The sequence below is a fragment of the Leucoraja erinacea genome, chromosome 10, assembly GCF_028641065.1.
Source record: "Leucoraja erinacea ecotype New England chromosome 10, Leri_hhj_1, whole genome shotgun sequence".
NCBI lineage: Eukaryota > Metazoa > Chordata > Chondrichthyes > Rajiformes > Rajidae > Leucoraja > Leucoraja erinaceus.
This window is the reverse complement of record NC_073386.1, coordinates 44533043-44560490: the sequence shown is the minus strand read 5'-3', so window position 1 is coordinate 44560490 and position 27448 is coordinate 44533043. Positions and strand designations below refer to the sequence as shown.

Genomic DNA, 27448 nt, shown 5'->3' with positions numbered 1-27448 from the left:
TGCATTTTGCCTGAAGATTGCAGCTTCTGAGATGCAGGTATGCCACTGATGAATAGTATTGTGCACCCTCATCAGTGAAGTGACTCGTACCTTAAGGTAGTGAGATAAACCTGGGTTAGTAAATACGTATCAATGGATTGCTTTGAATGTGCAGGCATTATCTAATATAATTACCAATTTACCTGCAATTAATGATAGAAATATTTATAAAACAAATGCATTTGTTTGAGGTTTTTCTGAATGAAGAATGTTCTAATTTGCCAAATGAACAAAAAAAGCGCATTCCACAGCAAAACCTAAAATTAAAAAAAGAATACAAGCTGAACACCGACTGGAAGAACATGAATCTTATTCAGTGTTTTGTGTGGAAAATTAGTAAACAGGTTGTAAATGGGTTTTTTTGTTACCTGAAGTGCATGCGAGATTATTTTTTCCGATATTCTACAAATTAGAAATTTCTAGCTCTAATGGTTAAATATTAGTTTTTTTTAATGTTTGTGACATTACTTGAAATATAGACATTAAATATAGGATATGCATTTTGCAAATACAGAGACTATATTAAAATAATTAGAATGTAATAATTAAAAATAATAAGAATAATTTGAATTCCTGATTTTTTTCCAGCAAGCAGAGATACCTGCCAGGAATTCAAAATCAGAACATTATCCCTCTAAATGAGAGTACAAGATTATCCTCCCTTTAATTTAGTATAGAAAATAGCAGCACGATTGGTGTAATATAAATATGATGGAATTTCTCCTGGTCAAGGAAGAAACACATCAAGGTGATGTTTCTCTAGAGACACCAGTGCTGTAAATAATAGCTTTGGGCGATTCATTTAACTATGTCTCTAAAAGGCAGCTGAATGATTTCTCCATAGTGACCAGAAATGAATTAGAATTGTGCAGTTACTGATGCTGTGGAATCCACTATTCTGTATGTGCAGCGTAATATGTACAGTGCAGCATATTAAAGAATTACTACTACCTGAAGCTATATTGTGAAATAATGGGACATCAGCGTTGAACTGGGTTTTGTGATTTTAAAATAATAGTTTAGCTCTTTGTGTTCACCATTATTAAAGCAGAAATAATTTCCTGTGACTGCACATATAAAGATAAAAGTGAAAATCGGGAAGTTGTTGTCTGTCTTCCAATTCCTTGCTTCGCTGGTCGATCTATCATTCGACTACATTGTGTGTCACGAGGTGGCAGTACTTGGTTACCCATTAAACATGCCAGAGAAGTTGGGACTTTTATTTCATTCAAATGTATTTTAATAGATTTTATAATTATGATCAATAGGATCTCAATTGTTCAGGTTTTAATTATTGGTGCCGATTTTATAAAAATTAAGATATCTTTACTTGCCCATTTCTGTTGCTCCTTATCATCTATTTCCCCTCTTATTTTGCTTTCGGACATGATTTGGTATTGAATTCACTAACACTCAGTTCATACTGTTTATATCATATTAATTCTGTGTTCTGATTGGTTATGCAGAAATATAATTCTGTACTTTGTAGCAAAGAGCCAAAATCCTTTGCAGATATGCAGCAGGCCAGGCAGCTTCCGTTTATGAAAGGGACCCAGCCCGCAACATTTTTTGTTCATTTCCCTCCAGCTGAGCTATTCCAGTACAGTGTACTTTGTTTTTTTGCTCAAGATTCCAACATCTGCAGTCTCTTGTGTCTCCCTGCAGACACCACTGGAAAGTGTGGACAAGAAGCTCATCACATTTGTCTTTAACTGCAACATCTGGAGCATTATATTCAAATACTGATGTCCATTTGTATTGAAATGAATTTAGTGATGACGTGGCTTCCAAATCGATCAATTTAACCCAGGAGGTTTTGGCTCTATTTTAATATAGGCCATTTAACATCTTGACTATATTTTCTCTTTCTTGTGCAAAAGAGAGAACAAATGACCTGCTCTCCTGCACTTCTCAATGTAATTTTTAACTACACATTAGGGGGAATCAAAATCTCAGCACTGTAGCAATAAACTAAGTTGAACTTATAGCAGAGAGACCATCATTTTGCCCAATTAGTTCAGATTGGTATTCAGCCCCATTCTAAAATATCTGCCATGTTCCTGTTTTTTTTAATTCCTCTTCATTCAGCTATGTATGTAACATGAACTAAAAACAGATGACACTGAAGTTCAATAGTGGCACTAATTAGATCTAGCAGCCCAAAACAGATTTTATTTGCAGTGATTGCTGTTTATCGGGGGGTTAATTACACCTCACTTCCTTGCTTGTTGATCATTTTTAACTCTTGGTTAAACAAAGCCACGATTTTACCATTCTCATTCATTTTCAAATCCCTCAATGGTCTCATCCTTCTCTATATCTGTAATTTCATCCAGGCTTGTAACCCTTCAAGCTATCTGTGTTCCTTTAATTCCGGCCTCTTGTTCATCCCCAAATTTAATCACTTGACTTTGGCAGCTGTGCCTTCAGCTGCCATGGCCCTAAGCTCTGGAATTCACTGCTAGAACCTCTTGACCTCTCTACCCCTCTTCCCTTCTTTAAGACACTCCTTAAATGTTTATCCTTGCCTTCAACAAAATCACTGCTGGAACCCTAACCCTAAAATCCACCACTGAACTTTTCACCATCTGACAAATAACATTTTATATGGCTCTTGTCAAATGACTTCAGACATTTTGCATTATATGTGGCATAGAATTGTAAATCGTAAAAACATTTCTTGAAACTCAAAAGCCAAGTGATCAAAATTTTGCAATTGGGGTGAATCATCTTAGCAATAACCTTGCAACTTTGTATATTATTTAAAAGGGATCGAGTGCAGAGATGCAGAGAGTGGTGAATCTCTGGAACTCGCTGCCACAGAAGGTAGTTGAGGCCAGTTCATTGGCTATATTTAAGAGGGAGTTAGATGTGGCCCTTGAGGCTACAGGGATCAGGGCGTATGGAGAGAAAGCAGGTACGGGATACTGAGTTGGATGATCAGCCATGATCATATTGAATGGCGGTGCTCGAAGGGCCGAATAGCCTACTCCTGCACCTGTTTTCTATGTTTCTATGAAGGCACGTTTTGGGCATGGTCTGCCATTTTTGGTCCCACATGGGAATGACATCTTTTGTACAAGCATAGACACCTTCAAGTCCTTACTGATATCCATCTGACAAATTCATTTCACTTGCACTTTATGTGCAATGTGACGAATAAAACTGATTGATTGATTGACTGATTGACTGAAATAATACATTCTCATTCTCCTTCCAGTTTATTAAAACTATAATCTTATTCATTTTGTGCGACTATCTATATACTTCTAAAATGCCGATTGCAGTAACTTAGCTCACTACACGTATTTTTCCTTTTCTCCAACCTGTTTTTTTAAATCTTGGTATTATTTTCTTCTTTGGGACGACCAATTTTTATAAAATCGAGCAATTTGCATTTACAAGTGGAATTTGAACGTGTCATGTGAATCCCAACTAGCACATTTTAATTTTAAAATAAAATAAAAGGGTAATTATTTTCTGTAAAGGTATGGAGGAGTAGATATTACTTTCCATTTTAAGTTTTCTGGAACTTGTTCATTACACTGATTTGGCAAGGAACACTATGTTACACTTCAGTTTTGTAGGTTATTTCTGATGACAATTGAAAAAAGTCAGAAGAACGCAGTCGCAAGATTAGATGCTGATGCCAAGATGAAACAACAACAGTTTGGAAGTTTGACTTCACTTGAATGTTTATCCTTGCCTTCAACAAAATCACTGGTGGAATATTCTCAAAATCCAGAGACTGAAACAATTCCCAGAAAAGGTAAACACAGCCACAATATTTCTTTGTATCATCTGCTACATACTACAAAAAAGACAAACAGTACTTTCATTTTGAAGATTTCAATGAGTTTAAATTACAAATTCCAATAAAAATCTATGTTAGACAGTGTAACCTTTGGAATTACAGCAATAGCCAGTACACACATTTATTAAATATAAATTCAATTGTAATTTACTGTTATCTCTTGAAAATATTCAATAACATGTCAGGGAAATATTTTAAGTAAACTTAATCAGGTAATCTTTCTGTTTTGAAACAGCAGTTTGTACCTTAATTATGCATTCAATATGTAACTTCCAAAATATCTATGGTAGACAAAAATGCTGGAGAAACTCAGCGGGTGAGGCAACATCTATGGAGCGAAGGAATAGGTGACGTTTCGGGTTGTGACCCTTCTTCAGACTGAAATATCTATGATGCGATTATGTTAATATTCAAGTTTAAAACGATTCTGACATTTTTATTAAATTTTTATTCATGCAGATTCTCACTGCATTCCTAATTTTTTTCCAGGTGATTCCAGATTTTCATCAAAACCTTCAACTCCTCGAAGTCATAGGACCTCTGTTTCTTCAGTCATTAATATGGGAGCTACCATTACAAAGAATCTTAAATTGTCAGAACCCAAAGCGATAAAGGTAATTTTCAAAGTTTCTGATTTTGGATCTATGAAGCACATCCTTTCATATAGTTAGAATTTTTTTAAAAAGTCAGGTAATTGTGCATAAATAAAATTTAGGTGGCAGAAATACACATTCAGGTTGTCTGTTCAGTTCAAAATCCAAATTCAACGTTGTTTGTGTTATCTTTGGCCAAGTAGTAAAGGTAGTAATGGAGCTTTGGAAAGATTCCTCCAAATAAAATGGTATTGAAATAAATGGAATGAAATTATTCATTATTTCATTGAAACTGTTTTTAATCCGAAGACGCTGTTTCATTGCATGATGTATCCTTCAAATAAATAGTCTGAGTGAAAAAATGTTATCTAGCGACAGATTTGTGAGTCGATACTAAAAATAATAGCCACATAATGAATGAAATGTTATTTGGATCCATTGTCTCTATTAAAAGAAGCATAGGAACAGCAAAATGTCCCTTTGGACATTGTTTGCAGTACATCTCAAGCTGTTGTAGTGATATTATTGATTACTGGTAACTTTAACATGCAATATTTGTATTAAAATTGAATAGACATTATTTTCTTATTGTAGTACATATTCTATGAATTTTGAAAATACTTTCCAAAAAAGGTTATAAGATCAATGAAATATATCAATATTTTAAAAAAGCAAAAAATCTGCAAATGCTGAAAATCTGAAACAAAAGGACAAATGGCAGTACTGAGGGAGTCAGCAAGTGATATTAATTTGATAATATTACCCTACTTTTTGTCTCAATGTATCAAGCCTACATAATGTAATGGTGCTGGCTGACCTTGGGTACCATACCGAAGTGTCCATTCTTTAAATTAAGTCCAGATAGTATGTGGTGACACGCTATTTTGACTGACTTTAACAGGTGGTGTCGCTGATCCTAATTCTCTGCAGCTAAATTTTCAATGTCATGAATTGCTGTACGCTGGTGTGAAATTGTTAGTGTCAGTACAGAAATAATTAATATAGCACCTCCCCCATTTTAACAAAATCACAAAGGTGATAAAATATTGTAAAAATGCTGTATTTATGTGTAAGAATTTATATATTTGAGAATGCTCCTGAGCATCTTGATTCACTTCATAATATACTCAAGATTTATCCTGGTGATCATTTTGGTGTACTGCAGTCTTGGCGCTTTTAACATCTAAACATGGGAAAAAAAACCTTTTGTGAAGTAGTCAATTGCAAAAATATTAATTTGCCACAAAGCCAAGTGAAATTAGGTAGTGCATGAATTATAGAGTTCTTAAATAATTGAGGAATCAGTTGCAGAAAGATACAGGAACTCCGTTGCTTCATGTGATGTGGTTCTGAGCTAGTCTGGCCTTGTAGACCTAATTTCTGCACCTGACCTGTGCCATGTTTGTAGTTCTATCTAAGGAGAGAGGAAAGAGAGCTATCCAAAAATTTCCAGCAGAATTTTTTTTTTTCTTTTCTCAATGCCAATTGTCAGACATTAGTGGGAGCAGATTAAAATGGTTTTGAGAGAAAATCTGTGTATGATATCAAAAAAGTAAATATTTAATAGATGGAATGTGGTAATATAATTGTAGAATATCCAGAGAGCCAAGCTAATGAATTAACAAAAGGTAACAAAGAAATGGCAGCTATGTTAAAGCTATATTTTGTTATCAGCCTCACCATGGAGGACACTGCAAAAATTCCAATCACAAGGGATAAAATATTGGAGAAAGTCCCCAGGCAAAAGGCAGAAAAATAACTCTGATCTGATGGCCTGCATCCAAGGTTTCAAATGAGGTGGCTGTGGTGACAGTGGATCTATTAGTTGAAAGATTTCAAAACTTGCTGCATTTTAGGGAAGCTCCAGCAGAGTTGAAAACACCAATGTAACTTCCTTCTTCAAAAAAGCGGGAAACTATAGGCCAGTTAATTTATGCCAGAGTCAATAAACAAAGAGAAATGTACTAACCATTTAAGAAAGCCATTTAAGAAACATAATTATACTTGGTCAACATGGTTTTATGAAAGGTATTTTCTTGTGTTCTTGTGAGATCTCTATTGTCTAGCAACATTGATGTTATCAATCAGGAAGACCAGTTAAGCACATGAGACAAAAAAAAAGAAAAGAAATGCTAAATTGTAACTAAGACGTGGGATATTGAGATAGAATCAGATTTTATTCGCAAAGTATGTTTTGCAACATATGAGAAATTTCACTGGCCAGGTCAATCATACAATTAAAAGCAACAGACTCAAAAACACATTATAACATGAACATCCACCACAGTGACTCCAACACATTCCTCATTGTGATGGAAGGCGAAATAAAGTTCAAGTCTCTTCCTTTTATTCTTCCTCGGTCGGGGGCCTTGAGCCCTCAGTTGACGGGATGGTCTTGACTCCCGTAGCCGGCGGCGTTCGGGCCCTCCGCGTTGATGCGATCAGCTCCCGCATCGGGGGGATGTCGGCTCCCCCGTGCCGGGCTATCGTACCTCGCGTCGGGGCTGGACGTACCTTCTGCGGCGTTGGAGCTCCCGACTCGGCCTTGATGGTAAGTCCGCAGGCCACGGTGGGGGCGATCCCAGGCAAGGGATCTGCTCCAATGTTAACTCCACGCCCCGCAATGGGGCTCACGACAGTCCGAGGCGGCTCCCAGCTCCAGCGATGGTGGGCCGCAGAGCCTGGAGAATGTGATCCGAAAATTGATCACACCTCCAGGAAGGTAAGAACTTGAAAAAAAAATTCCCTTAACCTCCCCCCACATAAAACAAACTGAAGAACATAAAAACAAACTTTAAACAGACGCTAAAAATAACAAAAAGGTAAAAAAACGAACAGACTGCCGGCAGGACTGGCCATCTCCCCGGCGCCCCTGGTGGTCTTTGCTGGTAGAAAGCTCAATTATAAACTTAAGAATACATTTAGTTAATTTTTATTTTGAGATGATTATCAGAGGGAATGACAAAGTACGTATTGTATTATTGAGGGGCCAGAGAAGTGAAGTAGCAAAGGCTTGCCACACATTAATATCCATTAAGAAGGTGTAACATTTTTATGTTCTTTCACAGTGAGAATAGTTATTAAATATATTTATTCTCATCTGTTCACTGATTACACCAGTAAACATTGTAATAATGGTCCTGTTGGCATACACAAAGCTGCGTGATATTTTAACACCTTTTGGGCAAAAATTAAAAACCAAAAAAACATAATGAAAGTGAAAAAATAAATCCGTTTCAGGCAATTAAGTATTATATATTTACCAGTGGATATACTGTATGATATAATAGAAAAGTGAAATCATAGGCCACACAATGGGGGTAGATGAAAGTAATTTTATAGGTTGTTGGGAATTCTGCAGATAAATTAATTGTATTCATTGACTCCTTTTTGCATATCAGAGAATTTTGTGCTATTTCTTTTCATTTTTGATCTATATGATCAAAATGAAATATTCCAGAAAAGAAATATTGACTGTTTGCACATACTAGTTGGTTGTTACAAAACTCGAAGCAGCTCTTTCAATTTTAGTTCCTAAGGGGTAAAGATAACATGATATTGACTTTGTAAAGTCAATATTTGTGTAGTGTTAATGTTGATTTTTTTTCCATTTTCTTTCTTCCTTTCATCTCTTAACTTTGGTTATATTTTCGTTTCGACGTTCAATACAATAACAGTTGTAAATGCTTGGAGAGAAAATTGGAAAACGCTACTGCTCTGGTTGTGAATGGGAGCCTGGAGACCTACTGTAAAAATTGTACATTGATGATTTTTGTGCTGTAGAGTAGAGAAATAACAGAGCCACATCTCACTTGACACCTTTTCCCCCCATACCTTTCAACTCCAAAACACAAAGGCAGCATAAATATATGATGAAACAGAAAAGATGTCATGCCTTTCTATATTAAATGTCTGAATGCAGGGTCTCAATGGGACCGTATTTCACATTCTCTTTACAAGTAATTATGCCCTTTAGGCTCTTTTGGAGATAATTCTACCCCATTAATAGCCTCTACCAAAAAAAGACATCTGATGCAAGAAAGACCCTGATGTTGTTTTATTTTGAAACCTTGTTTTATTTAAACAATATGGCAGAATGTAGTAAATTTATTGCAGAATATAGTTGAGCTTGTTAAAGAATTACATTTTAATTTCATATGAAGTATGTTATTACCTGGCTGGTTAAACATTTTTGGGAAGAACAGAAATAGTTATGGGTACACAGGAAGAAGTATTCCTTTCTTGAGTATATGCAAACCTATTCCCATTAACTCTGTTAAGCAAAGCTTGGTTAAAATAACACAGCATTAATTGGTGTTTATCACTGGGGATGAAAAACTCCTTTAAAAATGAACGTCTTAGTACAATAGCCAAATTAAGTTTTTAAAGAAAACAGCTGCAACCACATTTAAAATCTGTGCACCCCTTTACTCATTTGCTAACCGAACTGTATAATATGCCTGGGGCATGGTGATGTCATAATCTATTACAGCCCTGCCTCACTCTGCTCTTTGTGATCAGTAGGTCTGTCTTGTTTTTAATCTTTTGTCTCTGATGCTGAAATTTAAAAAATAAAACAGACATTCATAATGTATCGATCTTACAAGATATTATCTGTTCAGCAGAGTTAAAACAGATTACATTTTACTTGTAAATTATGATGAAAGTGGCGAACTGACTTCATCAATCACACCTCATTGCTGTTAACTGTGTGGAGAATATCACATGGCTGATGCACTGTTGCAGCAATTCTTACACAAGTGAGATTACGGAAAATGTCTTGATCACTAGGGAGAATATTGACTTGAACATCCTGATACTAATCAGATGTTTCCATGACTTGGTTAGATTGTTATTCCAAGTGGTTTCCCCTCAAATTAATTTGGTTACTAAATAGGACAAGGGCTAATGTAGTTCTTGGCCAATTAGACCTGCAGACCATGGATTCAATTCCATTTAATACTGAGGTAATTGGTCTCTGCAGTTTTTGGGCTAGAGAAATAAAAACATCTTCTGGAATCTATGCCCATATTGGTTATCCAGTGACCCCTGCTGGAAGGTGAGTCCTCATATACTGGGTAGGAATATATTTCACCTTGGCGGTAAAGTGTTCCATCTTTGAGGAAGCTGGTAATGTTCTCTACTTTGGTTGGCACATTACATGTACATGGTATCTGAGGTATAGATACACATTATCATTTGATTTGAAAATTTATTTCAAAGAAAAGGTTTCAGGGATGTATCAGTACAGTCATGAAAATGTCACGTGATATGAAAGAAAAAAGAGTTTTAAGAATGTATTTGTTTCACCACACTATTAGTTAACTTACTCACAACTATTGACATTTAATAGCTTTAATAGAAGTATATCTGGAAACCTGTTCACCATTGGTGGAGTACAAATTCCAAAGAGACCAATTAAAAAAAAAAAATAATAATTGTTAGAAGTATTAAGATGAAATATTCAAAATCAAGAAGTATTACTGTCCTGGAACGGCTATTGACTGACAGGTTTGTGTGTTCGAACACCAATTTGATGCATTTATATGAAGGCAAGAGTTCGAAGGATGTGGTTAATAAGTCAAACAGTAAGAATAAAATCTACAACAAAATTGGTAGATTTGTTGCACCAATGACTATCACCATGAAGGATTCTGTTTAAAGAAGAATGTTGTAAAACCAATATGTTTGGATCTTGACATGTTGGAGTGGATTGTGCCTCTGTTAAGTTGAGTTTTTGTCAGATTTGCTATTACTTGAAGGATAGGAGTAGAAGAATAAATGTTTTTCTCAAAAAAAAAGATGGCATCAAAAGTAACTGGTGAATCTCAGTTGCAATCTTTGAGGAATAATGGTGGAAAGATTCTGAGCATCCTTCTGCAATATCTGGGTAAATCGGGAATATAGGCACATACCCAAAAAGAGAGCATCTAATTTTTGTTTCCATAATTTTCTGCACAGGAGTGCATTGTTCAGAAAATTATAGAATGGCTACAGCATTAAAGGCAATCTTTAGTCCATCAATCCCTTGGTAAGAGCAATCCCCTACCTCCCCTTGTACCTTCTATCAAACTTTCCTTGCAGATTCTTTTGAATGGTGCGATTGAATCTGCTTGCACTACTACCCCAGATAGCGCATTGTTGACTTTGAAAAACAACTCGTGAGACCTATAGGACATAGAACAGCTTCTGTTATCCACTGCATTAAAAACATTTTTCAGTGGAAAGAATGCAGTGCTGCTTTTCATGTAACTTAAATCAAGTTCTCCGCCCACCTGTGCTGGCTGGTTCCAGTTGTAGGCTGACTTCACCAACGCTCTGCATCTGAGGGCCGGGCAACAAATTCAGGCAATTAAGTTTCAGAAGTGTAATTCTGAGCACCCATCCCTGGAACACCATGGATTGATCAACAGACATTTACTTCTTCTCAAAACTAGAACTGTAATTTAAATGTTTTCAGAATTAAAAAAAAAAATTGAAATAAATAAAATTCATTAAAAAATAAATAAATATGTGTATAAATGCAAATAACTTTTACCTCCAAATTATTTGGCTGCAAATCCCAATTTGAATAAATGTGGACTTCAGTCTTGCACCAGATTTTGCATATGATTTGAGGGGAGTGATCCCCAGCAAAGCTAAGTATAGTCACTGGAATGTGGGTAGGATGTCTTGGATTTACTTATTCAGTTAGTTGCATTTGTGTAGGACTTGGAGACTTGGGTTTAAATATCTGCAGGCTACTGATTCCAGTCACATGAATTTCTGAGTGGAAATCTAGGTCTGGAGCGCCATCTGGTGCATGATCAGAACTGCATTGCCAGTGGAAAGCTTTGTAAATTTACAGGGAAACCCTGCATTGCATCCGTCCGGGTTATATAAATTCACCCTGACAATGTTCACAACTTACCACCCAAAATCTTAGACACAGAATAAAAGTCACTCTCTAAGTTTATGAGGGGGTAAAAAAGGTAAATAAATAACTACATTCTTTTTCAACTCGCATTTCTCAACACATGCAGATGATGCAGCTCTGCGTTATGGAAAATCATGATATGGGTAATTTTCTAAAAAGGCTCCACAAAATGCAGGAGACACTGAAACATTGCGATGCAGTCCAATTGAAAAATTGGCCCTAGCACGTTGCATTCGTATCTCTATATCTCCCAATTCCTCGAAGCTGTTGAGTATTGCTCGATAAACATTTGTGGATATTTCAAAATATGCACGTATACTTATTAAAAATGAAGACGGTTAATCTCCTCAGAAAATGTAATGTCTCAAGATCAACCTGCGTTAATAACTAATTTAAATAATTTTTACGTGTAAATTACATGCAAGTTTACATGTTTTGAATGATAGGCCAATAGATTTGTTGTATCCATGAGGTGTTAAATAATAATTTCCACCTCCTTAGAAATTAGCTCAAATCTTCACAGTAGCACGTCTCAATTCTTTCCTTAGCATTTTCAAGCCATATGGGGAAAAAGCATGTATCAAAGGATATGGGGAAAAAGCAAGAATGGGGTACTGATTTTAGCTGATCAGCCATGATCATATTGAATGGCTCGAAGGGCCGAATGGCCTACTCGTGCACCTATTTTTCTATGCTTCTATAATTTGCATGATTTTAAAGTGAATCAAATTCCTGATCCTAATAACTAAACAATTGCAAGATTACACACTCAATATATTTCATTATTTTCAAATTAAAATGATTATTTAGTGTACATCTATGTTAACAGAAAATCTAATTGTGCTTTCTCTTCAAGTGGTCTCTGCTTCATATTTATGCCCTTTCATTTTAGAACTGGCAACATGTATGGTCAAAAGGATGCTTTTTCCTGGAAGATGACGGTGGAATTGTTGGTCATCGGTATAGACTGGAATTGCAGCAAACAACTAATATTTTTCTTACCATCACACCATTAAACCTCAGCCAAACTGAAGGTATAATATATCAAATGTTCTGCAACAACGTAATTACTGTGGGTTGATATATTTAACATTGAAAACAATTTATTTAAACTAACAATAAAAATCTGCCCTCCCAGTTGGCTTGTTTGAGGAGGAGGACAATTTAAAACATGTAAGTAATATAAGGAAATATATTGTAATGACATATTCAGTCAATATAAGAGGTTTAGAAACAAAGTCATAATGTATGACTATTTCTTGTAAAAGAAGACAATGATTACAGAAGTTCAGGTATCAGAAATGCACTTTCAGAATCATTACCAAAAATATTGCGATATGGAATACAAACTCGCTCCTGTCTAAATTATTTGAAAAAATAAGTAAATGCAATATATATAGAGTACTGAATTAGTTTGCCAAGCACAATGGGTGCAGTTTGGAAACTGGAAAGTCAATCTCTTCCATTGATATTTGTACAATGATACTTCATCAAGTCAAACTTCCGGTTAATTAAAATGACAACTCTTTCTCTTCTGACAATGCAGTCAGAAATCCCTTACCTACGGAGCATTCACCCGCGGAGACTTTGCTATTGAGTGAATAACTTCCCAGAGGATTGCATCTCCACTACCAACATGGGATTCAATAAAAAAAGGTTATGGAAAATCGTGATACAGATGGGTTTTCAGGCAAACTCTTTATAATGGAGCTCGGGTGGGGGGGGGCGGGGTAGTAGTAAACTGTACCTTGATCAGATATTTGTAAATGGCCCAGGGAACCCACGTAGCACAGTAATCACAAAAGGATAAAATTAAAAATCATCCAGGAATTTTATATAGCCAGGAACCAAGAAGTGGATATATATCTTTAACTGTATCATCTTAAGTGAAATATGGAAAGGCTATTTCATCAATGATTCTTAAGGAGCAAAATTCAATTCATTGCAAATGGTCCTTCAGTAATGAGCTACCCAGCCTTCTGCTCATCTATGAAAACAAATCACACTTTTTTAATCATCTTCAATTGAAAACTTGCTGCAAGGGGTAAAGTCTGGAAATCAGTGATGTCCAGTTGCCAGTCTTTTGGGATTTGAATATTCACATACTCGTACGTAGAAATTTCATACCAGCTAGCACATGCAGGGAAATGGTGTCAATTCTATATGTTGCTGCAAAAATCCAGCCATTAGCAGTAAGATAATCGGGAAATGCAAAGAGGAAGCAAATGATAAACGACTGGATCAATGTAAGTAAATGGAGAGTTCAGATGGAAATTGAAAGAGGAAAATAGCATTGCAGTATTCTCGGAATAACTAAAAACACCGTTAAGTATTGCAATAATAAGGGTGCATTTAGACATGAGGTAAAAACCACCAGCTTGAAACTGCAAACAGGCATAAAATATTAAATATTCTGTTTAGCTATTTTCTCAACTATTCACAAGAGAAATCATGTGCAGTATGCTATCTTTATGATTATGATATTTTGAGTAAAAACAAACTATCATGAGTGTTAGAAATGCTTAGCTGATTTGGCAACACAATGGAGCAAGAGCAACAAACAATCTGCTGGAGGAACTCAGCGGGTCGAGTAGCATCTGTGGATGGAAGGTCTGACACAGAATAAAGAGCGAATATAGCTAATATAAGGAGGAGAGGAGGAGTGTTAAGACAAGCTGATATGGATAAAGAGGCTGGGTTTAGAGGGGGCGAGGTGGAGTTGTGAGGCAGTGGTGGGTAAATAATGGATGTAGGTAGACAGAAAAGATGGGGGGAGGGGAGAACTAGGGGAAAGTGGACAAAAATGGGAGTACTGGGTGAGGAAGAGAGAAAGGAGAGGGAGAAACAAATTGGACAGGAGGGTTACCTAAAATTGGAAAATTCAGTGTTTATTCCAATGGGTTGTGGAATTCACGGGTGAAATATGAGATTTTGTTTCTCTAGTTTGCATCAGAAGTATTGAGGTGAGGTGAAGGTGGAGACAGCTGCTGCTAGAAGGTGATAAAAAGGAACACAAAGGGTGAGTTTCTCCAGCAGATTGTTGCTCCAAATTCCAACATCTATGGTCTCTTGTGTCTCAGAGAGAGAGAGAGAAGCAGAGTTACAATTTTGGAGTTAATGAGCACACATCATTGATCAGAAATATTACAAATTCTGTTGATGAGACCTGACCTACTGCATATTTCATATATTTCCTATATGCAATCATAACTTTATCAAAAATGACCTGGTCTGGCATGTACACTAAATATTCATAGATGGACAATATTTTCTCCCTGTATTTAATCAAAGGAATCAAAGTTAAAGAAACTGCTTCAAATGAGTAAAAAAAGATGGTTCGGAGTAATAGAGGCAAAATCTCTGATTTTTATGGATGGATGAATACATATAGGCTGAATGGCTTTTACTACATGTAATTTTCTTGCTACTGTGTAGTTACTGTGTTTCTGTTTCCCTATTTGCAACAAGATGTAAATTTTGAAACAGAAACAAGGAAATGTACATCTCATTTCACCATCAACCTTTTATCATCTCCTTTACTCCCTGTTGTGTTTCTTCCTTCTAAAGAACATAATGTAAGAATGAGATGAGTCCTTTTGGTCTGTGCAGCTCACCTCGTATGTTACATCTGTGTTCATAATTCAGAAAAGCCATTTTCTTCCTTTTTGGTAATCGCCGCTTTCTTTTAACACATCACTCTGACTTCAAGGAGGGAAAATATCAGCTTGATTGATGTTTCTGATTAATATCCATTCTTCTAAAGCCAGAAATACTTATGTGAGAACAAAGATAGAAATATCCGTATTATGAACCGTATGCTTAAAATTATAAAATTACGTAAGATTTTCTTATACATTAGATTTCAAACAAATCATGCCTTTTCACACAAATTATCGCACTGGGTTATGGCGTCACAAATAGTCAAACGATTGTTAATATTTGTGTCCTGGTCTCATACTTGAAGAATGATCATTTAAGTGAGGTAGAACAAGGGTGCTGATATCTACCTGAGAGGAAATCAAATTATCAACTTGTAACTATTTTTAAAAAGTTTGTAACTGCAAGTTTAGTAGATACATAATGTTGCACTGTCTAATATGTATTTTATCTTTTTTTCGTTTTACTGTTCTAGCTGGGAAATGCATGAAATGAATGTGAATGTATTATTTAATAGCATAAAATAGTGCAGAGCAATACATTTTGTTACCTTTAAAAATGTAGTTTTTAATACATATTTTACTAATCCTAAGGAAGTTCCCTCCTGTTTGACAGGTGCAGCCTCACAAATCATTGTAATGGCAGCACATCAATCATCTAGTTCAATCATTCACAATATGAGAAATGTGTGTTCTGTAGTTTCATCAGGTTTTTATGAATTTAGCCTGGTATGGTTGCAGAATTTCAGACAGGACTATTTATGATGTGAAATGGAAGCAGACTAATTTTGGCTCATAATTCCCATGTAAAGTATGTTTAAATGATTCCCCAACCATTTTGAACACCGTATTGATTTTTAAATGTTTTATTCAACACGCTGTAACCCTTGATTATTTGAATTCTAAACAACTTCTCTCCAACACCATATATCTTTATTCATTTAGTAACTGTAAAATGACATACTTCCAATACAAATTTCAGCAGAAGAAAAAATACTTTTTATACACTATACCTTTTTAGTTGCAGCCTTTAAGTCTCAGTAACTACATTTGTTCCTACTGCTCAGAAAAATTATCACCCTGGATGAATGTGGATACTGCACTATATGTTGTGAGGAACGTTGGTGATCCTGAAGCTGTGGAAGTTGTGTGTGTCACAGAATTACGGGAAAAGGAGGTACGAATTATTAACAGAAATAAAGAATAATGAATTGTTGCATAGAGAGGTAAAGGGTTGTTGTGTGCATGTGGTCTCTATATATTGGACATGTGCATGGCAGCAACATTAAATGCCCAAAAGCAAAGTTATCAAGGGAATTGCTCTTCACCTGGGTACATTTTGCCTTTTCCTTGCACCATTTTTGTTCTTACTGGGTTTTATTTATCTAGGTATCCAATAGTGTCTAATTGTGGTAAGTGGCATTTCATATGGTCATGGCTGGGAGGTGTCCCAGAAAAGCCAAGTAATGTCTTATCTTCTTTTGAAATCTTGGGCACCTACTTAAGCATGTGAAATAGCAACCCTGGTTGAATTTCTCCCCTTCCACCCAGCAGGATAATACAAATGTAATCCATCTTCGTATGAACCATACATTGCACAAGTGTAAGGTTCCTGGATCAGTCAATGGATTTACGAGCTGAGGCATGAATTGGAATTTGTACTTTCACCTGTAACTGTTATTTAGTAAAACATAAATAAGTTATTTTTAATTATTAAACTTATCTTTGGAAAAAAATCTGTCCACAGAACCAGGCACAGCGGTAGAATTGCTGCTTTATAGTGCCAAAGACCCAGGTTCGATCCTGACCACGGGTGCTCTCTGTACGGAGTTTGTATGTTCTCACTGTGACCGCTTGGGTTTTCTCCGGGAGCACCGGTTTCCTCCAACACTCCAAAAAGTGGAGGTTTGTAGGTTAATTGACCGGTAAAATTGTCCTGAGTGTGTGGGATAGTGCTAGTGTATGGGGATTGCTGTTCGGTGCAGACTCGGTGAACTAAAGAGCCTGATCCTGCGCTGTATCTCTAAACTAAACTAACCTAAAAGAACCAAGTAGCTTAATGTTCAAGTGAGAGAGTAACTGCCTTTCTGAAGTGAAAACATTTCAGAAATCTCTCTAGGCCAAAGCCAAAATAAGTGGCAAACCTAGAGAAATTGTTATTTAACTAAAGCCATAGAGGGCCAAAAAGGAATGCATGCTGATTTGGCGACATCTTTGTGCACTACTCAATCCAGTCTCCTGTCACTTTAATTTTCTGTCATTGTCATAGGACTGAAATGGGCCTTTCAGCCCACTGTGTTAATCCAACCTTTTTCCCCATCTAACTAATCTCAGTTGTCTATGTGAGAACTGTTTCCTTCTAGGCTCTGCCAGTTTGTGTTTGTCTAATTGTCTCTTGTATGTAGTTATTGTATCTGATTCCACCATCACCTGTGGAGCATGTTCCCGATATGAACGACTGTCCTATTCTCAACTATCTGTCCTCTGTTTCCTTCACTGCTTCACTGCAGACCAATGTAAGCTCATAGAACAGTATGCCGTATTTTATCTGGACATGCTACAGCCATCGGGAGTTAATATTAAATTTAACAATTTTCCTTACCATCAATGTAGTTGTGCTTTGCAGTTTCATATTTTTTCATTTTTTAAAGTATAGTAAATGCTTAGAATCCAATACCTTTTTGACTAAAATGCTGCTGGGTTAGCAACTTGAATGGGTTTCCTCCGGATCCTCTGGTTTCTTCCCAGTTTCCAAAAATGTGCAGGTTGGTAACCTTGTTGGGTGCGGTTAATGGCCCTTGGTGTGGACAACCCATTCAGTATCACTTCATGTTTGTCAAAACCTGCTGCTGTTCACAATTATGCTGTCTACAACATGACCTGCAGTAGATATTCTGTGCAAGATCCAGGTTGCCGCTGTGAGACAGATCTAAAGTGTCAGGGAAAATTGTTTTAGTGAGGAATGACTCTGATCCACACATACCTAGTTGTGTGAAAATAAATGAGATTCATATTTCCTTGTATATGAAGCATTTGGTGGCTGACTTTGTGCTGTTCGAACAATTTGCCTTCTCCCACATTGACCAATGCAAAATTCCGACAACTCTTTCCAATTAAGGTGTCCAGGAGTGTTACACTTTGCAATTTTCTTGATTTGGATTCAAAACTGGAACCAGATTTGATTATTTTATGTTGAAGCTTAATACCAGATTTAAAGAACCTATCAACTAGTTTAGATTTGCATTGGGAACCCCTGGATGTAAGTAAGAAAGTTTTGTGCTAACACCCAGGACTAAATTTTAGTGGTATAAAAAAAAGCTGTTTAACAAAATGAAACAAGGTATTTGATTTATCTTTTAATACCATACAACAGAGATTTGGATGGAAGGGAGAGCTTCGTTCAGGAGTTTATCATCTCATCCCATTCACTACTGGCTGCAGATTAAAGAAGAGGAATAAATCAATGATTCGAGAGGCCAAGCTGGTCTACAGGGAAAATGGTGACTTAATGCTCACCAAGGAATTCAGGTGAGAATTTAAATGAAAGTGAACCTTAAAATATGTCATTTTATAATTGTGTCTTTTGCAAAATATAGAAAAATAACCAGTGTTAGAAATTAAGAACATTGAAACTGTTGGATATACAGAGCAGGTCACTCAGTTTATGGAAGAGAAAGTGGTAACAAATAGGTTTAGCCCTTCTTGGTCAGCATACCGCACTTATGCTGAATTGGCCAAGTTATATTACTTAGAATGGCAGAAGTTCAAATATAAATATCAGATAAACTGATGTCTAGTTCTGACGAAGGGTCTCGATCCGAAACGTCACCTATTCTTTCGCTCCATAGATGCTGCCTCGCCCGCTGAGTTTCTCCAGCATTTTTGTCTACCTCTGGTTATGACTATACATTCAAATTATTAGATAATGGTGTAATATTCTTTGGTAATATTTACTCTTGCACAGTTGGTGCTGTAAATCTTTTGAGCAGTTGCAAACAATAATTAGATGCAAGTCATGCTTCCTCTGAGAATCCAGTGGTCAAGTGGAAAAAAATGTTTCCTTGTATATTATCCGAGTGCACATTTGTTCAGTATTTTCTGCTTTCATTGCGCAGACTCTCCCCAACTTACAGTCTGTAAATCTTGGTGTAAGTCCGTTTTTACGCAAGTCAGAACCACTTTAAAATTAGGTTGCAATAAAGAACTGCAGATGCTTGTTAATACACAAAAGGACACAAAGTGCTGGAGTAACTCGGCAATCATTCTGAGGAAGGTTCTGATCTGAAATATCACCTATCCATATTCTCCAGAGATGCTGCCTGACCCACTGAGTTGCTCCAACACCATGTGACCTTTCACCTTAAAACTAGGTGACAAAGATGCTGGTCTGCACCAATAAGATCTTCTTCACCAGCTGCCAGTTGACGCGGCTGTTTGTTGCGGCTCACGTTGTAGCTCCTGGCCAATAGCGTTTTCTTCAGGCCACCAACAGGACATGCTCATTCACCGTGGGGCTCCCTCCCATCTCACCAGCTACCGCCCCGTCCCCCAATACAACCACCGCCTCCTTCTCCCCCAGAGTCGCTGACAAGATGTCTGTGGGGGAAGGAAGAGGCGGCAGCAGTGATGGCCTGAAGAGCATGATGTCGGCCACGGCCAACAACATGAGCTGCAACAACAGATGCGTCAACTGGACAGTGTGACAGCTGGTGAAGAAGGGCTCTCTGGTGTACTTTGTGGAAGATATCAGAGACTCAGCTGGGGGTTGGCTTCCATCTCCCCTCTTGTTCTTGCTTGCCTTCCCAGTGTTGCACTGTCAGTGGCCGAAACTGGAAGAGCAGCAAACCTTGGCGACACTTTTATATCTATGAAGCGCGTGAGAAGCTCTCGCCATCCTCCCGGAGCGACAACACAGGAAACAGGACCACCTATTGTGAATTGTTTGCATGTCTGAGTTTATATAATTTGCCTATTACATGTCGGGGAGTGCCTGTATTTTGACAGTTTCTACCTTTTAGGGATTTGGTAACAAGGGGCTTAGAAAACCATATATGATTAGGCACTTACAGGGTAAAATCTATTGTGTTATTGGGTGTTTCTCTGTATATTGACGATGCAAACTCTCAATTTTGACTTTCCTTTGATCAGGGCTGCTCTGTCAGACATCTTTGAAGTCATTGATTTAGATGGCAATGGCCTTTTGAGCTTTGAAGAGTACAACTTCTTTGAGTTGAGAACCAGCGGAGAGAAATGTGACAGTGAGGCCTGGGCTATGTGCCGAGGTGAGGTGAACAGTTTCATTTGTAGATTAATAATTCCTGTGTACTCTGTTTTAAATAAGAGTCATTTTATTTGTGCATGTTTTTCATTGGTGGTATGTTTATATACTGAATCACAATATTTTTTAATGGAAAAGGCATTATGAAGAGTTAAAACAAGAAGTCTGTACTGAATAAGGGGTAGTTTCAGGGCCACATTAAAAGAAGACCATATGGATGGGCCGAGTAGACTAGGAAAATGAAATGAGACAATAAGAATGGCTGTGTACCAAAGTGAGCTGCATATTTTCAGTGGCTTTGAAATATAAATGAATAAGCAGATATCTCCCATTTATTAGATCCAGTACATGAGATTTCTTCATTTTTACATGGGTTGGGGGAGGTAGATTATTTTTCTGTATTCATCTATGAGCATTTGAAGGATGAATTTAATTATATGTAGTAGTTATGGCATTTGAATATTGCTGCATTTAAATAAACTGCAAAATTGATTTATCCAAAAAACAAGGAATGAGCCGGAGAACTACAGGCAGGTTAAGTAAAAGTGTAGGCCATATCAAATATTTTTAGAACAAATGGATCTTTCGGTTATTATATCATTATTATATCATTGCTGAAAAATGGATATACAGTGCCCTCCATAATGTTTAGGACAAAGACCCATCATTTATTTATTTGCCACTGTACTCCACAATTTAAGATTTGTAATAGAATTAAATCACATGTGGTTGAAGTGCACATTGTCACATTTTATTAAAGAGTATTTTTATACATTTTAGTTTCACCATGTAGAAATTACAGCTGTGTTTATACATAGTCCTCCCATTTCAGGGCACCATAATGTTTGGGACACATGGCTTCACAGGAGTTTGTAATTGCTCAGGTGTATTTAAATGCCTTCTTAAAGCAGGTATAAAATAGCTAGTACCTAGTCTTTCCTCCAGTCTTTCCTTCACCTTTGGAAAGTTTTATTAACGTTTAGACAATAAACAATAGGTGCAGGAGTAGGCCATTCGGCCCTTTGATCAGCTATCTTTAAGAGCTCTATCTAATGGGCCTGTCCCACTTAGAGCTCTATCTAATGGGCCTGTCCCACTTTTTTCCGGCCGGCGACTGTCAAGTTGTCCGGAGTTGCCTGAAAAACCGGCAACTGAAACGGCGACTGTCAGAATGGAACACACGCGCACACACACCCGCAAAGGCGGGTGCCAGCGCAAGCGGGGGGAGCGCTGTCTCAAATACACACGGTGCAAAGCCAAGGTGATACAGACACACAGCGCAATGAACAGGAAGGTTGGCGCTGTAATTAAGACGGCTAAGCACAGTGTACAGTAAGTCCTTTAAAAAAGAGGGAGGGGGGGGGGGGGGGGGGAGAGAGGAGGAGGAGTGGAGACAACTGTTAAGAAGCCAGATAACATTTAAGAAGCCAGAGATACACGGCTGTGAAGCTCGGTGGACATTTAACATTAACCAGTCGGTTATCCTTGGGGAGGGGGGTGGGAGGATGGGGAGGAGCTTGAGCTTGCATTTGTAAAATGGTGGCAGTGACTCCAAGCTGCTGCGATAGAGTCTTTCGGCGTGTTGTCCATTTGGGTTCGTAACCTTTCGGCGTGGTGTCCATTCGGTATCTTGGCTGTTCGGCGTGATGTTCGTTCGGCATCTTGGCTTCCACTTCTTCGCTTCGGCTTCTCGTCCTTCTACGTCCTGTCCGCATGTGCTCCAGGTGTGGTCTCACTGGTGCCCTGTACTACTGTAGAAAGACCTCTTTGCTCCTATACTCAACTCCTCTTGTTATGAAGGCCAACATGCCATTAGCTTTTTTCACTGCCTGCTGCACCTGCATGCTTAATTTCGGTGACTGATGAACAAGGACCCCCAGGTCTCTTTGTACTTCCCCATTTCCCAACATGACACCATTCAGATGAAATTAATGAAATTAAATGCCTTTATTTGTCGTTGTAAAGCACTGCATACAACAAAATTGTTGCTGCCACTCCATTGGTGCATAATATACAAACATAAAAACACAGGACACAATTTAAAAACAATGTTAAAAACTAGGTATTAAAATAAGTAAGTAATCAGTACTGTACATGGTGATAGTAAAGGTTCAAGGTGGGTAGTAGCATGGAAAAGTGCAACATGAATAATACTCAGATAATACTAAGTGTTTTTTCATGTTGAGTGTGAAGATTACTTTGGGGAAGAAACTGTCTCTGAGTCTCGAGGTGCGTGTTTTGGCAGACCTGTAACGCCTGCCAGAGGGCAACAGTTCAAAAAGGTGGTGACCGGGGTGTGTGGAGTCTTTGATGATTTTAGTGGGTCTGCTGAGGTAGCGTGATGTGGCAATATCCTCCCGAGAGGGCAGTGGGCAGCCGGTGATTCTCTCTGCTGTTTTCACCACTCTCTGGAGCACTTTACCTGCAGCAGAGCAGCCTGCATACCACACTGACATGCAATATGTCAGTAGACTTTCAATGGTCACCCGGTAGAAGGCCACCAGCAGCAGCTTCTTGGTGTTGTGCCTCCTGAGCACTCTCAGGAAGTGAAGTATCTGTTGTGCTCTCTGGACGGTTGCAGTGGTGTTGGCCGACCAGGAGAGGTCCTCGGATATGAGGGTTCCTAGGAATTTGAAAGTCTGCACCCTTTAATAGTAATTTGCCTTCCTTTTTTTTCCACCAAAGTGGATAACCTCACATTTATCCACATTAAATTGCATCTGCCATGCATCTGCTACTCACCCAACCTGTCCAAGTCACCCTGCATCCTCATAGGATCTTCCTTACAGTCCACACTGCCACCCAGCTTTGTGTCATCTTCAAATTTGCTAATGTTACTTTGAATCGAAGAGGAATATATGTTGCCAATGTGGTCATTGGTCCACTGGATGCAGGTCAACCATCAAAGGAGTATTTCTTGACATCGGAAGTATTGGAGAAGTCAAAGAGCTCAACTATTGCTCAGTTGTTTACACCTTCACTTGCTGTACTTTGTACCTAAAGTTCCTGGCGATGTAGGTAAAGACATACAAGGAAAATGTGAGAGGGTGATTTTAGCTAACAAAGATCTTGAAGAAATACAAAATAAAGCTAAAGTTCTCAAAGGTAGTTGTAATGCACAAGATATCGACATGAATGAAGAGTTTGTAGCTCGTTTCAGGTATGCGCCAGTGACCTCAGCTGTGGTAGAAAGTTGTTTTTCACAACTGTAGCATATTCTGTCTGACAGACGGCATAGTTTAACAGCAGATAATTTGAAAAAATGCTGGTAGTTATGTGCAACCAGGCAACTTTGGTCATTTAATGTAGTATACCTGTATAATTATCATTTTTAACCATATTTTGGTGGTGGAAATAAATGCCTTTTATGCCTTTTTTAAATCAATGCCTTTTTCGTGCCTTTTTTGTAATTTTATTATGCCTTTTTGCATGCCTATTTCAGAGATTTTTAGCGCCTAAACATTCTGGCTCTAGTTATAATTATAAATTGAGCATCAAGAAGGAACAATGTACAGAAATCTTGAAGTGATCCATACCTGCCAAAATTTGATTGATATTCTTGAGTTATATTAAACATGCATATTACTCATTTTGTATTGAAGCAGACTCTAATTAACTGGCCTAAACATTGTTTGCCATTACTTTACCCGTGTTTAAATTCTGCATGGAAATGTATAATCTTCTAAGGATACAATAGTAAACATTCTGCATGTTTTACATTTAAATATATTGTCTTGTACGCCTTCCTAATTTTCTATTTGTCTTGTTGAATGAGTACTAAAGTAATCTCCCAGTTAGATGCTAAAAGTTTGCAAATATTTGTAATCATTACTTATTTTTCTACTTTGAATATTTAATAAGGGCTCTGGGTGGTTTTGATGAATATAATTTTGTTTAATCCAACCTTGTAAAGAAGTAAATGTCTACAAATGATTTTGAAGACAGATCCATGATGAATAGCAAATGGTAAAAGAGATTTTGTCTCATAAGTAAATGCTATAGCCTGCATGTAGGGCAAGTGATTTAATGTGGCACAGTATCCATCTACAAATCATGGCAGATTTTTATACCTACATTGACGAGTGGCTGTTGGCTGAGTGATTTGATAGCCAAGTACTTTGCGTTTTAAAAAAAATCTTGGAGACAGTGAATATACAAGTATCTTATAGTAACAAATCAATTATCATAGCGTATTGCTGCAAGATATTGTTGAATGAATGTTGCCCCGTCTAGTATTTCAACAGCTAATTATTTCTAAAAAAAAGAGGGGACAAAATTCCTCCTCTGTTGTATTTTGGGGCAGCACGGTGGTGCAGCAATAGAGTTGCTGCCTTACAGAGCTTGCAACACCGGAGATCTGGGTTTGATCCTGACTACAGAAGTTGTCTATATGTAGTTTATGTTCTTCCCGTGACCGCGTGGGTCTTCTCCGAGATCTTCGGTTTCCTCACACATTCCAAAGACATACAGGTATGTAGGTAAATTGGCTCGGTTTAAGTATAAATTGTCCCTAGTTTGTGTAGGATAGCGTTAATGTGCGGGGATCGGCGGTCGGTGCAGACTCGGTGGGCCGAAGGGCTTGTTTCTGCGCTGTATCTCCAAAAAAAATGAGAGACTGGAGAAACAACAGCAATGTTTTTAACTAGATTAAATCAGTGACAGCAATTGAAAAGCAAAGATCAAATCACAAAAACAGCATTAAACTCGGTATCAAGTGATCAATATTCTCAAGATAATTATGATGAGAAAGGTAGTTTAAACGGTCTCCAATCATTCTTCTGGAAAGACCTGTATTTCAATAGCTAATTATTTCTAAAAAAGATATAGGGGAAGAAATTCCTCCTCTGTTGTACAATATGCACTAAATGTTATTGAACGCTGCTTCTGAGATTTACTTCCATTGAAGTCACTGGAACCAAATTTCAGAAGTGAAGTTCAACGTGTGAGCTTTATTACATCTCGAAGGGAGATTAAATGCTGGAGAAACTCAGTGGGTGAGGCAGCATCTATGGAGCGTAGGAATAGGTGATGTTTCGGGTCGATACCCTTCTTCAGAGGGAAGGAACACTGTACTCGTGTTATTACATCTCGTGTTAGTGACCACAATGAAAGGATTATTTTCACTATAATGCTTTTGTTTTCACAGCTTTTCTTGGATGACTTTAGTATTTTACTATTTATATTGTAAATTTGCTCTGTTTGAATCTTTCTGTTTTCCCTATCCTTGGACCTTAAATTTCCTATTTCCCAGGCAATGTTTTTTAACCTCATGTTTTAATATCTTTATTTTAAAAAGCATATTTGTAATTAGATATTTGAAAATTGAAATATTGGGCTATCATACTCATTATGTCATGAAATCATTATAATACATATTATCAAATCTAGATTGAAATTATGTTTTCATGAGCCAGTTTGATGTGTACGAACACTTACATTGGAATGTTTTCTAAGAAGAAGAAACCAATTGTAATCATATTTCTATATTCCATTTTTTTCCATTGTACCTGTACCTCACCTAAACTTAACTTTACCCCCCCCCCACCTAAAATATTGTAGATGACGATAAAAATGTCAAAAACATTTCTGGCAAAATAAAGGAAATTTATAAATAACTAGACTAAGTGGGACCCGTTGGTTCCCAGCATCACACGGGAGGGCTGGTCCACCAACGCAATATTCCACCTCTCCACCAATTCCAATATTGGTGGCTAGTAGTGGGGGGGTTGGGGGGGGTGCGCTTTCTGGAGCGCTAGTATGGGTGTTGTGGGCTGAAGGGACTGGTTTCCAGAGGGCTAGCATGGACATTGTAGGCCAAATGGATTCTTGGGCTGGCAGCTCAGTCACTCAAGCCTGGTGTGCTGGCAGCTCACTCACTCATGGCTATTCCTTGAAATTCCATTTCAAGCCGGGTGCAAGGCCACCAAATTCAAGTGCAGTTTCATACCATTTCAAGCAGGGTGCAAGGCCACTAAAGACAGCGAGTCGTGACCTATCCCTCCTCCATCTTGCAGAGACTGAGCCATGCCCACACTTCTGGGTTTTATATTCCTTCCCCCTACTACCAGAAGGGGCATGGCCTTCATGGCGTGATTGACAGGAGAGAGAATCTCAACATTTTTTAAACACTAATAACTTTTATTTTACATTGATGGGAAAAATCCTCGGCACCTGGTGAGCGGAGGGGGACTGAGTAAGATGGCCAAAAATCAAAGCCGTACGTGGTAGCGTTTTTTCAAAAAACAATATAAAGCGCAAACAAGAAGTGGTCAAGATTAGACTTTTAATTATATAGAATACAAGGCAACTTTAATTAGGCAAGGCAACTTTAATTAGGCAAGGCAACTTTAATTAGGCAAGGCAACTTTTAATTAGGCACGGCAACTTTTAATTAGGCAAGGCAACTTTAATTAGGCAACAACTTTAATTAGGCAACACAGCTTTAGCATTTCCAAACCAAAGGCAACACAGCTTTAGCATTTCCAAACTATATTTTCAAACCCCATTAAGGGCACTGACAGGTCAATAAAACCACTCACAGTTTAGTAGACGTGTTTAGAGTTATTCACAGCTCAGACTGAGAGACATAACCCTCTCGCTCCCCCATGTTGCAGAGACTGACTGAGGCACTCAACGCTTCTGGGTTTTATAGTCCCTCCGGAAGAGGCGTGGCATTCAGGAGAGAGAGAATCTCAACATTTTTTAAACACTAATAACTCATTTATTTTTCATCGATGGGAAAAATCCTCTTGTGCTGCGCAGCAGAGGGGGACTCTGAATAAGATGGCCAACAATCACAGCCGTAAGTGGCAGCGTTTTTTCTAAAATCAATATACAGATCAACAGGAAGTGGTCAAGATCAGACTTTAAGTAATATAGATATTGCTCCAAAAATTTGGTTTATAGTTGTTGTATATGTATGTGAATGCAGAAAACAGTGAAAATTGGAAGAATTAAAAGGTCATTTGATAGTAGAATTAGGCCATTTGGCCCATCATCTACTCCGCCATTCAATCATGGCTGATCTATCTCTTCCTCCTAACCCCATTCTTCTGCCTTCTCCCCATAACCTCTGACAACTGTTCTAATCAAAAATCTATCTCTGCCTTAAAAAATATCCACTGGCTTGACCTCTACAGCCTTTTGTGGCAA

At 37.7% G+C, this 27448-nt stretch overlaps 1 protein-coding gene across 2 annotated transcripts in view; it reads left to right on the top strand.

The window, feature by feature from the left end:
- Nucleotides 1–27448, top strand: part of efcab7 (EF-hand calcium binding domain 7) — a 59642-nt gene that overhangs the window by 16999 nt on the left and 15195 nt on the right. The window contains exons 5-10 of one of the 2 annotated variants that reach the window (XM_055642084.1): nt 3619–3808; nt 4343–4467; nt 12255–12396; nt 16086–16195; nt 18392–18546; nt 20167–20300. In XM_055642084.1, coding sequence (XP_055498059.1) covers nt 3619–3808; nt 4343–4467; nt 12255–12396; nt 16086–16195; nt 18392–18546; nt 20167–20300 — 856 coding nt within the window. Of the gene's footprint in view, nt 1–3597; nt 3809–4342; nt 4468–12254; nt 12397–16085; nt 16196–18391; nt 18547–20166; nt 20301–27448 lie in introns of both variants that reach the window. The other variant, XM_055642082.1, reaches the window with a different exon arrangement.